The 13,805-nt window shown below is 36.8% G+C and overlaps 1 protein-coding gene across 4 annotated transcripts in view; it reads left to right on the forward strand.

The window, feature by feature from the left end:
• The window catches only part of RRAGB (Ras related GTP binding B), a 58,574-nt gene extending 54,218 nt beyond the window's left edge, over positions 1-4,356 (forward strand). For all 4 annotated transcript variants that reach the window (XM_068533954.1, XM_068533957.1, XM_068533955.1 and 1 more), the window contains 3 exons: positions 1,682-1,773; positions 2,837-2,952; positions 3,865-4,356. In XM_068533954.1, coding sequence (XP_068390055.1) covers positions 1,682-1,773; positions 2,837-2,952; positions 3,865-3,962 — 306 coding nt within the window. In that variant the 3' untranslated portion in view covers positions 3,963-4,356. The remainder of the gene's footprint in view (positions 1-1,681; positions 1,774-2,836; positions 2,953-3,864) is intronic.
• The last annotated feature ends 9,449 nt before the right edge of the window (positions 4,357-13,805 follow it).

Genomic DNA, 13,805 nt, shown 5'->3' on the forward strand with positions numbered 1-13,805 from the left:
ATAATAATATCTATATCATAGGTTTATTGTGTGGATTAATATGGGACAAGGTAACATTAAGCCCTAGCACAAAGTTTAGCATACAGTTGGCAAACTGTTAAACGTTGATTTCTTTTGCTATTGCAGCCAACAGAGGGCAGAGAATGCAAAGTGAAATTTTTTCTCCTTCCTTTGTGGAAACATTATTTTTAACGGTAGCATATTTGGGAGTCATCCTTCCTGCTAACTGGTATAGCTGAGGCAAGGAATCCTAACTAGAGTGTCTTTCTGCCTCAGCCCATAGGCAGGGATCACTTCCTTGGAAGTTCACTACCCTGAGCCCTGTCTTTCCTGCTAGTGGTAATAGCAACAAGCAGGTGAGCTCTTCTGTCTATCTTGAGACACGTGGCATGGTAGAATCCTGCTTCAGCAGTATTCTTCTGCCACATCTACCACACATGATCATAGAGGTTAACCTAATATAAACTCTGTTTTTCACTGGCAGTAACAAGTAGCTTTTGCTTTCTCTTGAGGACTAAGTTTAGGTGTGATTGACCATTTTCACTATAGCTCTTGAAGTCAAGCAACAGGAACCTATTCCACCGTTGGACTAAGAATTATGTTTTGAAAATTTCACATGGTTTCAGGGAATTGCCCTGTGAATTTTCTTCTGGCAAATGAGTCAGTTTTGCTTCCTACTAGAAAGTTTACATCAGCCTATGGGAAATACTTGTGTGGTTTTATTAATCTGAAAGTGTTAGGGGAAGTATTTTCAGCTGGCATTGGTGTCCATCATGAATAGGTTCATTTATAAATAGTAAATCCTCAGAGGTTAGAATCGTTCAGTTAAGATTTTTAAATATGATACCAAAAACCACTTGGTTATAGCCTTCATTAAAATTAAATACATTAAGTACACCTCAACAACAGCTAAGAGGGACTTCCCTGGTGGTTCAGTGGTAAAGAATCCACCTTCCAGTGCAGGGGATGCAGGTTCAGTCCCTGGTCAGGGAACTAAGATCCCACATGCCGCGGGACAACTAAGCCTGTGCACCACAACTACTGAGCTTGCACACCTCAACTAGAGAGCCCGCATGCTGCAAACTACAGAGCCCACACACCCTGGAGCCCACGTGCCACAAATAGAGAGAAGCCTGAGTGCCGCAACGAAGAGCCTGCACGCCACAGCCAAAAGATCCCACATGCCTCAACGAAGATCCTGTGTGCCTGCAATTAAGACTCAATGCAACCAAAATAAATAAATAAATAAATAAATAAATAAATAAATAAATAAATAAATAAATAAAATACTAAAAAAAGAACAGCTAAGAATTTTTATTTATTTTTCCTTTTTGATTTGTACTTTTTTTGAATCAAAGACATCCTATTGAAATAAGATGAATATTTAATGATTAAAGTAAGTGAGAAAGGACAGCAATGAACCAAAATAGATAATACAATACTTAAATGATCTAATAAAATTATAACCAAACAATACTGGATGGGTCATCCTTAGGGATGTTGAAATTATGCAGATGTTGACAGGATATGGGACAGAGGAATAGAGGCAGTAAAGCCAGGTGCCAAGTCTACCCTGAAAATCAGGGTGACCAAGAGACTGAAAAATGTATTGCCTTGAGGAGTAGTAGAGGGTGATATGACAACACTGCATGGATTTAAAGGGCATTGCTCTTTTTCGTAGGTGATTTCTCACTACCAATGTAAAGAACAGCGTGATGTCCACAGATTTGAGAAAATCAGCAACATTATTAAGCAATTTAAGCTGAGCTGTAGGTAAGAGATCTTATGTGATGTATTTATCTCTGGAACAAATTGTCATTTTTTGAGAGGTTCAAATAACTATAGTAGACTGCACTTCTATATTCAGCATACTTTATATTAAAAATAAAGCTAAACTCTAAGGGAGCCTACAGTTGACTGAAGTGAAAGACATCTTTAATGCAAAGTCAACTGATGCAGAAGAAGCATATGAAAAATACCTAAGCAGAGTACCCCTTCAAGATGTTTGATACTATTTGGGAAAAAATAAACAGAAAATGTCCAAGAGAGTTTTGAAAAACAAGAAAGGAGAATTTACCCTACCAAATACCAAGATTTACTATAAAACTACAGTAATTAAAATAGTGAGGTACTGATTCAAGAATGGTACAAAGTAGAGAGTCTAGAAATGTCTGATCATATTGTCTCAGCTTTGTTTAAATACAATTTGAATCTTAGCATTGTGAATATAGGAAGAAGGAATGGCTGAACATCATAATCTAGTAAAGATTTAATAATCATATCCTGGTAAAACTTTGATGCCCAGTGCCCAGACAATAGAATAAGTGTAAGTTTTTCCCTTTTATGCCGTAGCACACTTTGAGACTTTCTGGCATGTTTATTCTAACATTTTTAAGAAGAAATAGCAAATGGCATATAAATATCATTACCCTTTTTGTTTTCAAAGAAATGGGATCATTTCTAGAATTTCAGCATAACTAACGTTCAAAAGATACAGTTATTTATCTCAATGATAGGGAAATTTCAACTGAATAAACTTCTTAAATATTAGAGAAATCTTTGGTAACATGATTTTTAATATGAATCTAGGTCTAAGCCCACTTTTCATTTCACAGTCACTATCAATTCCTAATCCACTTTCTAAGTCACTTTCCAGCACGTGTTAAATTTGTCATTAGAGTTTCCTTGGAAAACAAAGTGGGATTAGTGATTAACTGTGTTAATGTGGTGGTGGATTGAGATATAATGCTATGAAAATGTTTAACATGAAAGATAAGAATATCTTATGTTGCTATTATTTTATGTTCTTTACTCACTTTTCTCCTTTCTCCTATAGCAAGCTGGCTGCCTCTTTCCAGAGCATGGAAGTCAGGAACTCTAACTTTGCTGCTTTCATTGACATCTTTACATCCAACACTTATGTGATGGTCGTGATGTCCGATCCATCCATTCGTAAGTTTAAACTTAGCTGACATAGGTTCAAAGCCACATATTCTTTAAACTAATTTCCCTAGAGGTAGTATATTATTAAAGATACTGAAAAGCTATTTTGTAGTGCATAACACTGTGAATGTACTTAATGCCACTGACCTGTACATTTAAAAATGGTTAAAATGGTAAATTTCATTTTATGTGCATTTTACCACAATGAAAAAAAAATTTTTAGTACTAGTGGTAAATACTTTTTATTTAATAGACTTATATTTTGAAACTTAAAGATAATTTAGACTCTAGGGTATTATATCTTCTTCATGGGAACTTTAAAAATTACTTATGTATAGTTACTATATCTAAGGATTTTAAAGAAAAAGAACCCAAATGTATGACTTATGCTCCATGTGGGGTAGATTTTTAAAAGACTAGTCAGTCTAAGCTCTGAACTGTTAAATGTTGAACAATTTTATATGTCATTGTATATTCCTAAGTACCATACCCCCATATTTCTGTTATGGGCATAAAGAGAGATATTTAGTGCTTCCATGCCATAATAGCCATATCCATGACAACCATTGAAATAAAGGTTCTAGCAATATTTCCAGGATGCTCCCAGAAGTTTAAATTATCTCTTAAGTTATCTATCTTAGGTTAATATTAGAATACAACATAAGACAATGTTTCTTTTTTTTTACTATTAGCCCCAAACCAAAAGAGTTTGAAAATTTATTTTGAAAATACTATGTTTAGAATATAAACAAATCTTTTATTTATTCAGAAAAATTAAACTCTGGTTAACTTGGGACTTATGTTCTCTGTGACATACATTGAGGGATTTGGCTCTCTTTTGTTTATTTGTTTTTACTAGTCAATTATTCCTTTGGCTGCTTGTACTTAGTCTGTTGGTTATCTTCCCTACCACACCCTCAGCTTCTGCAGCTACTCTGATCAATATCCGCAATGCCAGGAAACACTTTGAAAAGCTGGAAAGAGTGGATGGACCAAAGCAGTGTCTTCTCATGCGGTAAAACATTGCCAAATGCTGTTTCAGAAAAAAATTGGAATACTGTTTCTTAATCTTAATGTTGTATTAGTATATATAGGCTCTGAAATGTTGTGATGCTTATCACTTCTGTATTTCTTCCGTACTCCCCAGTCTTAACGTTTAACCTTGAATGCTGTTTACTCAAATAGCCAGTGAGGAGTTAGAAGATGAGCTGTTTATGAAGTTGGTGTGACATATAAAGTAGGTGATATATAAGTGTTCTGATAACAACGTTCTAATAGTGCAAGTGTTCTGTTAACCTGGTTCCAGTTGTTGTGTATGCCAAAGCCTTTCCCAACGTCATCTTGTATTCCTTACCAGAGAGTAACCTATACGTTTGGAATATTACTGTTTTCTCAGCATGCATTAAAACTATTCCTTAACTACAATTGTAAATAAACTTTTGCTGTTAGAGATTTCAGTGTCTGTTTTTCTTTTCCTTGTTTCTTCAACTTTTCCCTAAGAAAGAGCAAATGAATTTCAGTTATCCTAGGGGAAGGGGACCTGCTGTTTGGGAAATAGTACAAAATAAAGTTGGATAGGAAGGATGAGCCAAATGATAGCCTTAAAGCTAGGCAGAAGAGTTTTGGTACAATGTGATAGGAAATGACAAAGGAATTTTGAAAGAAAGTTAACCTATAGGCTGACTGATGGCAGTCAGAGAAGCTGTGGTAGTAATCCAGGCCTGAGGTGTGCTGAAAGTCTATTTCAGGATGCAGCTGGAGAAGGAATGAATAAAAAGTTGAGGGAAAATAGTGTTTATGAGATGTAAGTCTTCTTTCTGTGAGGTCCAGGAATGGTTAATTTTATATATTCTGTAACACCTGGTGGGATGTGCCTTCATTATACTAGTTAAGTAGTATTAAAACCTCTTTCAGGCTGGGAGTTTATTTGACTTCATCCCGTAAGGAAAAGATGAGGCATTGTGAACTGGGAGAAATGGAGCTTGACAACACTGACTAGAACTACTCAAAGCCCTTTTTCAGTTTCCATAGAACTGAAACAAAACACAAAAGCATTTAGGGAATCTACAGCAGAGTAGACTCATCTCAATTTTCTTGTCTCTATGTCATGAAGAAACTTCTTCCAGACTGCCAGAACCTCACCTTTCCCCATCTTATTGTCCCCAATTGAGATAGAGTTTTTACTGAGCAGCAAAGAACATGTTGTTTTTTAGGCAGTTTAACATTATGTAGACTAAAACTATCAGTTCTTAAAAGAATCTCATTGGACTAATTTTATCAACAGTTGTATTAATCTTCTACAGAAGGAGAGTTTTTTAAGTAGGTGTTCCAGATTCTTTATCCTAGTAACATCTAGGAAAATGAAAAGAGCAAATGAACCGAGTGGGTAGGGGGTGTCTGTTCTGTGACTAATGATTTGGCAAGTTCTCCTTATCCTCTATCTGGGGTGAGGTTTGAAGGAAAACACCCGAAAGTGTTTTTTTTGTATTTTGGAAGGTGGATAGATATAGATAATATATTCAATTAGATGAGCACAAAAAAATAAAACAGTTATATAATTACTCTGTTCACTCCTGGTTCAGCCCTTTCTCAGATTCTAGTTATAACTTGGACTTAGAGGATGTATAAAAGTATGAAAGGTTAGAAAAATAAGGTTATTATTTGACTTAATCCTTATGGTAATGAGCAGCCAGTCGTCTTTGTCACTGAAGAAAAAAAAAAAAGGTTTTGAGATAGATATTTGTCCAAAGATGGAGCCGCTTAGAAACTGAAGTAAACACAAGTGGACAGTGAAGGCATGTACACGGAAAGAGTTGGAGAGAAGAAATCAAAACCAGAGGTGCAGAAATTATGAGATCAGTGATACAATGAACTGATTCTTTTTACGGGTCATGTTAGCTATGTCAGTAGGATAGGGCAATGGTTCTCAAACTTGAGCATGCATAAGAACCACTTGGAGGGTTATTGTTAAAACACACACTGCTGTCCCACCCGCTACCACTGAGAGTTTCAGATTCAGTAGGTCTCGGGTGGGGTCCATGAATCTACATTTCTAACAAGTTCCCAGGTGTTGCTGATACTGATCCTGCTGGTCCACAGACTATATTTTGGGGACCACTGCTTTAAGGAAAAGAAGAGGAAATGTAGACCTGGAAGCAGGAGTGGGAAAACATGTGCTCACCAGGTTTGTAAGGATAAGTTGAAGGCATTATACCAAATAAGGTATATGTAGTTTATACCAAATGTAAAATAGATAGTTAGTGGGAAGCAGCCGCATAACACAGGGAGATCAGTTCATGCTTTGTGACCACCTAGAGGGGTGGGATAGGGAGGGTGGGAGGGAGACGCAAGAGGGAGGAGATATGGGGATATGTGTATATGTATAACTGATTCACTTTGTTATAAAGCAGAAACTAACACCATTGTAAAGCAATTATATTCCAATAAAGATGTTAAAAAAATAAACACATGTTAAGAGGTTAAAAAAAAGATATATATAAAAAAAGAGATAAAAAAAGATACATATAAATCAGACCACTGATTCTCAAAGTAATCTAAAAGTTTGTAAAGCACTGTCTTAGATAAAAGCAATGACTAGGAAGCTTCTATTTCATAAGTAATGTGTTGCAAATGGAAACCATTGCTAGCATAGAGTATGGGTAGTGATTTGTGTAGGGACCTTTTTCCAGTTTCAACCAGCTTTATTTGCTAACTTAATAGGATATCATGAAAATGTAGGTGGGTTGCAAATGAAAACAGTGCTACCTTTTGTTCAGTATTTACTAAGTGTCATGTTGTAAATGCTTTATAAGGATTGTCTCATTAGTCTTCACAAGAACCCCATGAGGTAAGTACTATCACTATCCCACTTTTTAGATGGGGGAATTGGGCCCAGAGAAGTAAGAAACTTGCCCACATTTAAACAGTAGTGGGTAGTAGAGCTGGGATTTGAATTCAGGTATTCTAACTCCAGAGCTTGTGCACTTAACCTTAACCTTGAAATTGTATGGCCTTCCTGAATTTAAGGGCCTTCTCAGGATGGAGAGTTTGAGGTGCATCCAGGTATGGTACCTAGCTTTGAGACTACCACTGTGTTGGCTACTATGGAAATAGTAAGCCAAATGCTTGTGAACCTGTATTACTCTTGTTTTCATTGGGGCTTTGCCACATGGAATAAGAAGCTTTACCACAGTTGGCAGTGAAAAGCAGAGTCGAATAGGAGGGGGGAAAAAAATCTCTAGCTTGAAGGATTTAGGTCAAATCTAAGCAGTTTTTCAGTATTTGTGGGTTTTCCCCAAGAATTGGACTACTGTGAGCAGTTAGTTATAGCCTCTACTTCTCTGGGGCCTTTTAAAAATAGGAGGGAAAAAGTTTATAACTCTTTTGGATCTCCCACAGCAATATTTTGCAAAGGCCAGCTTATGATTTCCCACTTAAATTCCTGACTTCCTTTTAAAGCAGGCAAACAGTCAGGGTCTTCCTGCAGTCTTCACTAACAAGATTTCCAGCCTCATTGCTTATAAATGTCCTCACTGCATGTGATTTAGTGGCACATAATCAGCATTTTTTTCCAGCTTTATTGAAGTATGATTGACAAATAATAATTGTATATGTGTAGGTTGTACAATGTGATGTATTTTTTAAGGTGTACAACATTATGATTTAATATGCAAATACATTGTGAAACGATTACCACAATCAAGTTAATTAACACATCCATCACCCTACACAGTTACCTTTTATTTTTCAGGTAAAGAACACTTAAGATCTACTCTCTTAGCAAATTTTAAGTATACAATACAGTATTCTTAACTATAGTCACCATGCTGTAATTAGATCCCGAGAACTTATTCATCTTATCACTGGATATTTGTTCTATTTGACTAAAATCTCCCCATTTCCCACACCCCTCAGGCCCTGGCAACCATCATGCTATTCTGCTTCTATGAGTTCGACATTTTTAGATTCCACATATAAGTGAGATGATACAGAATTTGTCTTTCTCTAACATCTTGCATAGCATTATGTCCTCAAGGTCAGTCTGTGTTGTTAAAAATGTTTACATTGGAGTGAAGGAGGCAGAAACCATACTCAGTGGGCCTGAAGAGTATGTGGACGGTGATGAAGCAAAGAAGTGACAACTGCTTCAAGAAGTATAGTTATGTAGGGAAGAAAAGAGGATGGCAGCAATGTCCAGGGAAGTATTTTTTCATAACTCCTGAAGAACTTCTTCCTTAGGCTGGTCTCAACCCAAAAGAAATTTCTCAAAGTCTGACCAGCAGCTTCTGAGTGAAAGACTGCCTCATTTATAATCTATTTTCAACACCACACATATGTTCCTCTTGAGCACTTCTTGAAACTGGAAAGACAAAACTCAGTGTAGAGGAGAAAGTAGCCAAATTCTCACCCCATAAAAAATAGGAAACTGAATTTCTTTGGAGTAGCTCAATTGAAAACAACTAACTTTTGGTAGCTCCCTTCATTGTAGCTCCAGAACAACAATTATTATTTCCAACATTTATTGATTGCTTACCATATATTATGCACTCTTCTAAATATTTATATTAATTATTTAATCAATTATTTAAGTATATTAATTATATTGTTAATATATATTAATTCATTTTGTCCTTAAAATTACATTAATTAGGTACTGTTGTATATGATAAAACTGAGACACAGAGAGGTTAGGTTACTGGCCCACAGCTCACATGGTTTGTAAGTGACAGAGCCGGGACTTGAATCTAGGCTTCTAGTGTGTGCCACTAACCTCTCCTGCTGTACTGCGTGAGTAGCAGAAAAGATTTTAGAGAAGGAGATGTCTGCACCTACTTCAGAATAAGGTAGATAGAACTGGACAGACACACTATCTCTAGATGAGATTTAATCTAAATTAGCCCCATAGGGTATCAATTCCAATTTCCCTTCATATGCTAGTAAGCATTGACTGAGAAGCCCTGTATATTCAGCTGTTTTAGGCGTTGTGGTTAAGAAGACAAAAAGACAGTCTGCTTGCAAAAAAAGGTTTTCCCACAATACTGGAAACTCCTTGAGGGCATAAACATGTCTATTTTCCCTCCTCACTGACTCCACAATATAAGACAATTCCTGACATGTCATAAGCATTCAATAAATAGTTGATGAATTAATGAATAAAGCTTCCATTCTAGACAGTCCCTAGAGAGAGAGCAAGCAATGCTGGCTGGATTAATTGAGGTCAAGAACAAATCTAGCTCTAGTTACTAGCTTTTAGATTGTTGTATAGTCAGACTTTTTTTTTTAGGTTTTCCTTTGGAGGCAGGGTTCAAATTCCTGAGTGAGCTGCTTGGTGTTTTTCCTAGCCAGACTGCTAAAATACATCCTGAAACTTTGGGCAACATAAAGGCATTCTGCTGCTGTGGACCTTTGAGAATAAGATTGGTTCTTTTCACACTTTGTGACATAATCTGAGGTAAGGAGACATCGTCTTACTTTGAGGCTATTCTCATTGGTATCTAGGAGGAAGAGGATGGCCAAGATCATGCATACTTTATACTTTTCCACTCCAGACACTTTCTCTGCCTCCAGCCATGCTTTCTTAGGTAGAACTCTCAGGGACTGGGGTCTGAAAACCCCAAAAGCAGATGTCTTGTCTTCCTTCTGCCACCTACTCAAGGGGATAGGTGGGGTACAACTTTCAGTGGCTCAGGTTGCCAAGAACTACCTAGATGTCCGAATATGAAAGACAGTGACTTTTCTCCAAGGTATCCTGGTGTAGAAGTAAATGATTGGGCATTAAAGTCAGACCAGGTGTTTACTTTCTAGGTGGATTATTTTGGATAGTCTCTTAACCTCTCCCAGCCTCAATTTCCTCATCAATAAAATGGTAGTAACAACATCAGCTTCACAAGGTTTTATGTAGAATGAGAGGAGATGAGATAATGTACCTAAAGCTCCCTAACAATGCCTGGTGTATATTTGGTACTCAACAATGGTAAGTAATAATAATAACAACAATAATAAAAGTTCATTCAGTTGGTAGATCCATAGTGAGATGAAGCTGGAATACCTGACTCAGGAGGATGTTAAGGGGGAGATGACTTGATTAACTACCCAGAAACTGGAGTTCTGAACCACTGAAATGTCATGAGACATTGGAGGCTCTACAAATCTCTGGCAATATTGAGCCTGGGCAGGGCCACTAGCCTTCTTAAGGCTTCACATGAGCAGAGATACTACTTGTGGTAGTGAGAGAGCTTAGCTGAGAAGTGTGCCTGACTCTCTGTGGCTCTCTACAGACCTGGTTCTGATTTGATAGCCATGCTGGCAATAACTCCTTTACCTTATCCATATCCATCCCTATTAAGTCTACCATACCTTGCTCCTGGCTGGCTTTCCCTCCCAATCTGATCCTCAGTTCTGTCTCCAGTCTTCTTGGTCATTCTGGTCTCAATCTCATTCAAGATTGCAACTTCATCAGCATCCTGCCAGAGTAATAGTGACAATAACTGCTATTTGGAGAGCACCTACTATGTAATAGGGTCTTTACTTATATACTTTTGTTACATCCCCAAAGTAATCTTCCTTACTTAACACTCCCCTGTATAAAACTCTCAGATGGTCCTTACCTTTCAGACATAAATGCCAAATGATGAAAAGACAGGAAGTGTGAAATTTGCTTCAAAATTATCTGAAGTTGTGTGGGGAGTAGGTAGGTATATAGATAAAACAAGAGAAGCCATGACTTGATGACTTGATAATTATTAAAGCTGGGTGATGAGTGTAAGGGGTTCATTATATTATTCTCTCTACTTTTGCATATATTTGAAACTTTCCATAATAAATATATTTTAATTAAAGAGAAAAGTAAAACAGACACACACATGTGCAAAGCAAAAATAAACAAAAATTCTCTCAGATGGCCTGTCATCGCACAGCACAAATACTGCTTAATAAGACGTACAGGGTAGATAGCCTCAACCACCAAAGGGCAGACAGCAGAAGCAAGAAAAACTACAATCCTGCAGCCTGTAGAACAAAAACCAGATTCACAGAAAGATAGACAAGATGAAAAGGCAGAAGGCTATATACCAGATGAAGGAACAAGATAAAACCCCAGAAAAACAACTAAATGAAGTGGAGATAGGCAACCTTCCAGAAAAAGAATTCAGAATAATGATAGTGAAGATGATCCAGGACCTCGGAATAAGAATGGAGGCAAAGATTGAGAAGATGCAAGAAGTGATTAACAAAGACCTAGAAGAATTAAAGAACAAACAAACAGAGATGACCAATACAATAACTGAAATGAAAACTACACTAGAAGGAATCAATAGCAGAATAACTGAGGCAGAAGAACGGATAAGTGACCTGGAAGACAGAATGGTGGAATTCACTGCTGCAGAACAGACTAAAGGAAAAAGAATGAAAAGAAATGAAGACAGCCTAAGACACCTCTGGGACAACATTAAATGCAACAACATTCGCATTATAGGGGTCCCAGAAGGAGAAGAGAGAGAGAAAGGACCAGAGAAAATATTTGAAGAGATTATAGTCGAAAACTTCCCTAATATGGGAAAGGAAATAGCCACCCAAGTCCAGGAAGCACAGAGAGTCCCATACAGGATAAACCCAAGGAGAAACACGCCAAGACACATAGTAATCAAATTGGCAAAAATTAAAGACAAAGAAAAATTATTGAAAGCAGCAAGGGAAAAACGACAAATAACATACAAGGGAACTCCCATAAGGTTAACAGCTGATTTCTCAGCAGAAACTCTACAAGCCAGAAGGGAGTGGCATGATATACTTAAAGTGATGAAAGGGAAGAAACTACAACCAAGATTACTCTACCTGGCAAGGATCTCATTTAGATTTGATGGAGAAATCAAAAGCTTTACAGACAAGCAAAAGCTAAGAGAATTCAGCACCACCAAACCAGCTGTACAACAAATGCTAAAGGAACTTCTCTAAGTGGGAAACACAAGAGAAGAAAAGGACCTACAAAAACAAACCCAAAACAATTAAGAAAATGGTCATAGGAACATACATATTGATAATTACCTTAAAAGTGAATGGATTAAATGCTCCAACCGAAAGACACAGGCTCACTGAATGGATACAAAAACAAGACCCATATATATGCAGTCTACAAGAGACCCACTTCAGACCTAGGAACACATACAGACTGAAAGTGAGAGGAAGGATGGAAAAAGATATTCCATGCAAATGGAAATCAAAAGAAAGCTGGAGTAGCTATACTCATATCAGATAAAATAGACCTTAAAATAAAGAATGTTACAAGAGACAAGTAAGGACACTACATAATGATCAAGAGATCAATCCAAGAAGAAGATATAACAATTATAAATATATATGTACCCAACATAGGAGCACCACAATACATAAGGCAACTACTAACAGCTATAAAACAGGAAATCGACAGTAACACAATAATAGTGGAGGACTTTAGCACCTCACTTACACCAATGGACAGATCATCCAAAATGAAAATAAATAAGGAAACAGAAGCTTTAAATGACACAATAGATCAGATAGATTTAATTGATATTTATAGGACATTCCATCAAAAACCAGCAGATTACACTTTCTTCTCAAGTGTGCATGGAACATTCTCCAGGATAGATCACATCTTGGGTCACAAATCAAGCCTCAGTAAATTTAAGAAAATTGAAATCATATCAAGCATCTTTTCTGACCACAACACTATGAGATTAGAAATGAATTACAGGGGAAAAAATGTAAAAAACACAAACACATGGAGGCTAAACAATACACTACTAAATAACCAAGAGATCACTGAAGAAATCAAAGAGGAAATCAAAAAATACCTAGAGACAAATGACAATGAAAACACATGATCCAAAACCTATGGGATGCAGCAAAAGCAGTTCTAAGAGGGAAGTTTATAGCTATACAAGCCTACCTCAAGAAACAAGAAAAATCTCAAGTAAACAATCTAACCTTACACCTAAAAGAACTAGAGAAAGAGGAACAAACCAACCCCAAAGTTAGCAGAAGAAAAGAAATCATAAAGATCACAGTGGAAATAAATGAAATAGAAACAAAGAAAACAATAGCAAAGATCAATAAAACTAAAAGCTGGTTCTTTGAGAAGATAAACAAAATTGATAAGCCATTAGCCATACTCAACAAGAAAAAGAGGGAGAGGACTCCAAGCAATAAAATTAGAAATGAAAAAGGAGACGTTACAACAGACACCACAGAAATAAAAAGCATCCTAAGAGACTACTACAAGCAAGTCTATGCCAATAAAATGGACAACCTGGAAGAAATGGGCAAATTCTTAAAAAGGTATAACCTTCCAAGACTGAACCAGGAAGAAACAGAAAATATGAACAGACCAATCACAAGTAATGAAATTGAAACTGTGATTAAAAATCTTTCTACACACAAAAGTCCAGGACCAGAGGGCTTCACAGGTGAATTCTATCAAACATTTAGAGAAGAGCCAACACCCATCCTTCTCAAACTCTTCCAAAAAATTGCAGAAGAAAGAACACTCCTAAACTCATTCTATGAGGCCACCATCACCCTGATACCAAAACCAGACAAAGATACTACAAAAAAGAAAATTTTAGACCAATATCACTGATGAATATAGATGCAAAAATCCTCAACAAAATACTAGCAAACAGAATCCAACAACACATTAAAAGGATCATACACCATGATCAAGTGAGATTTATCCCAGGGATGCAAGGAATCTTCAATATACGCAAATCAATCAATGTGATACACTATATTAACAAATTGAAGAATAAAAACCATAGGATTGGGCTTCCCTGGTGGCACAGTGGTTGAGAGCCTGCCTGCCGGTGCAGGGGACATGGGTTCGAGCC

Source organism: Eschrichtius robustus, chromosome X (genome assembly GCF_028021215.1).
Source record: "Eschrichtius robustus isolate mEscRob2 chromosome X, mEscRob2.pri, whole genome shotgun sequence".
In the NCBI taxonomy this organism is placed as follows: domain Eukaryota; kingdom Metazoa; phylum Chordata; class Mammalia; order Artiodactyla; family Eschrichtiidae; genus Eschrichtius; species Eschrichtius robustus.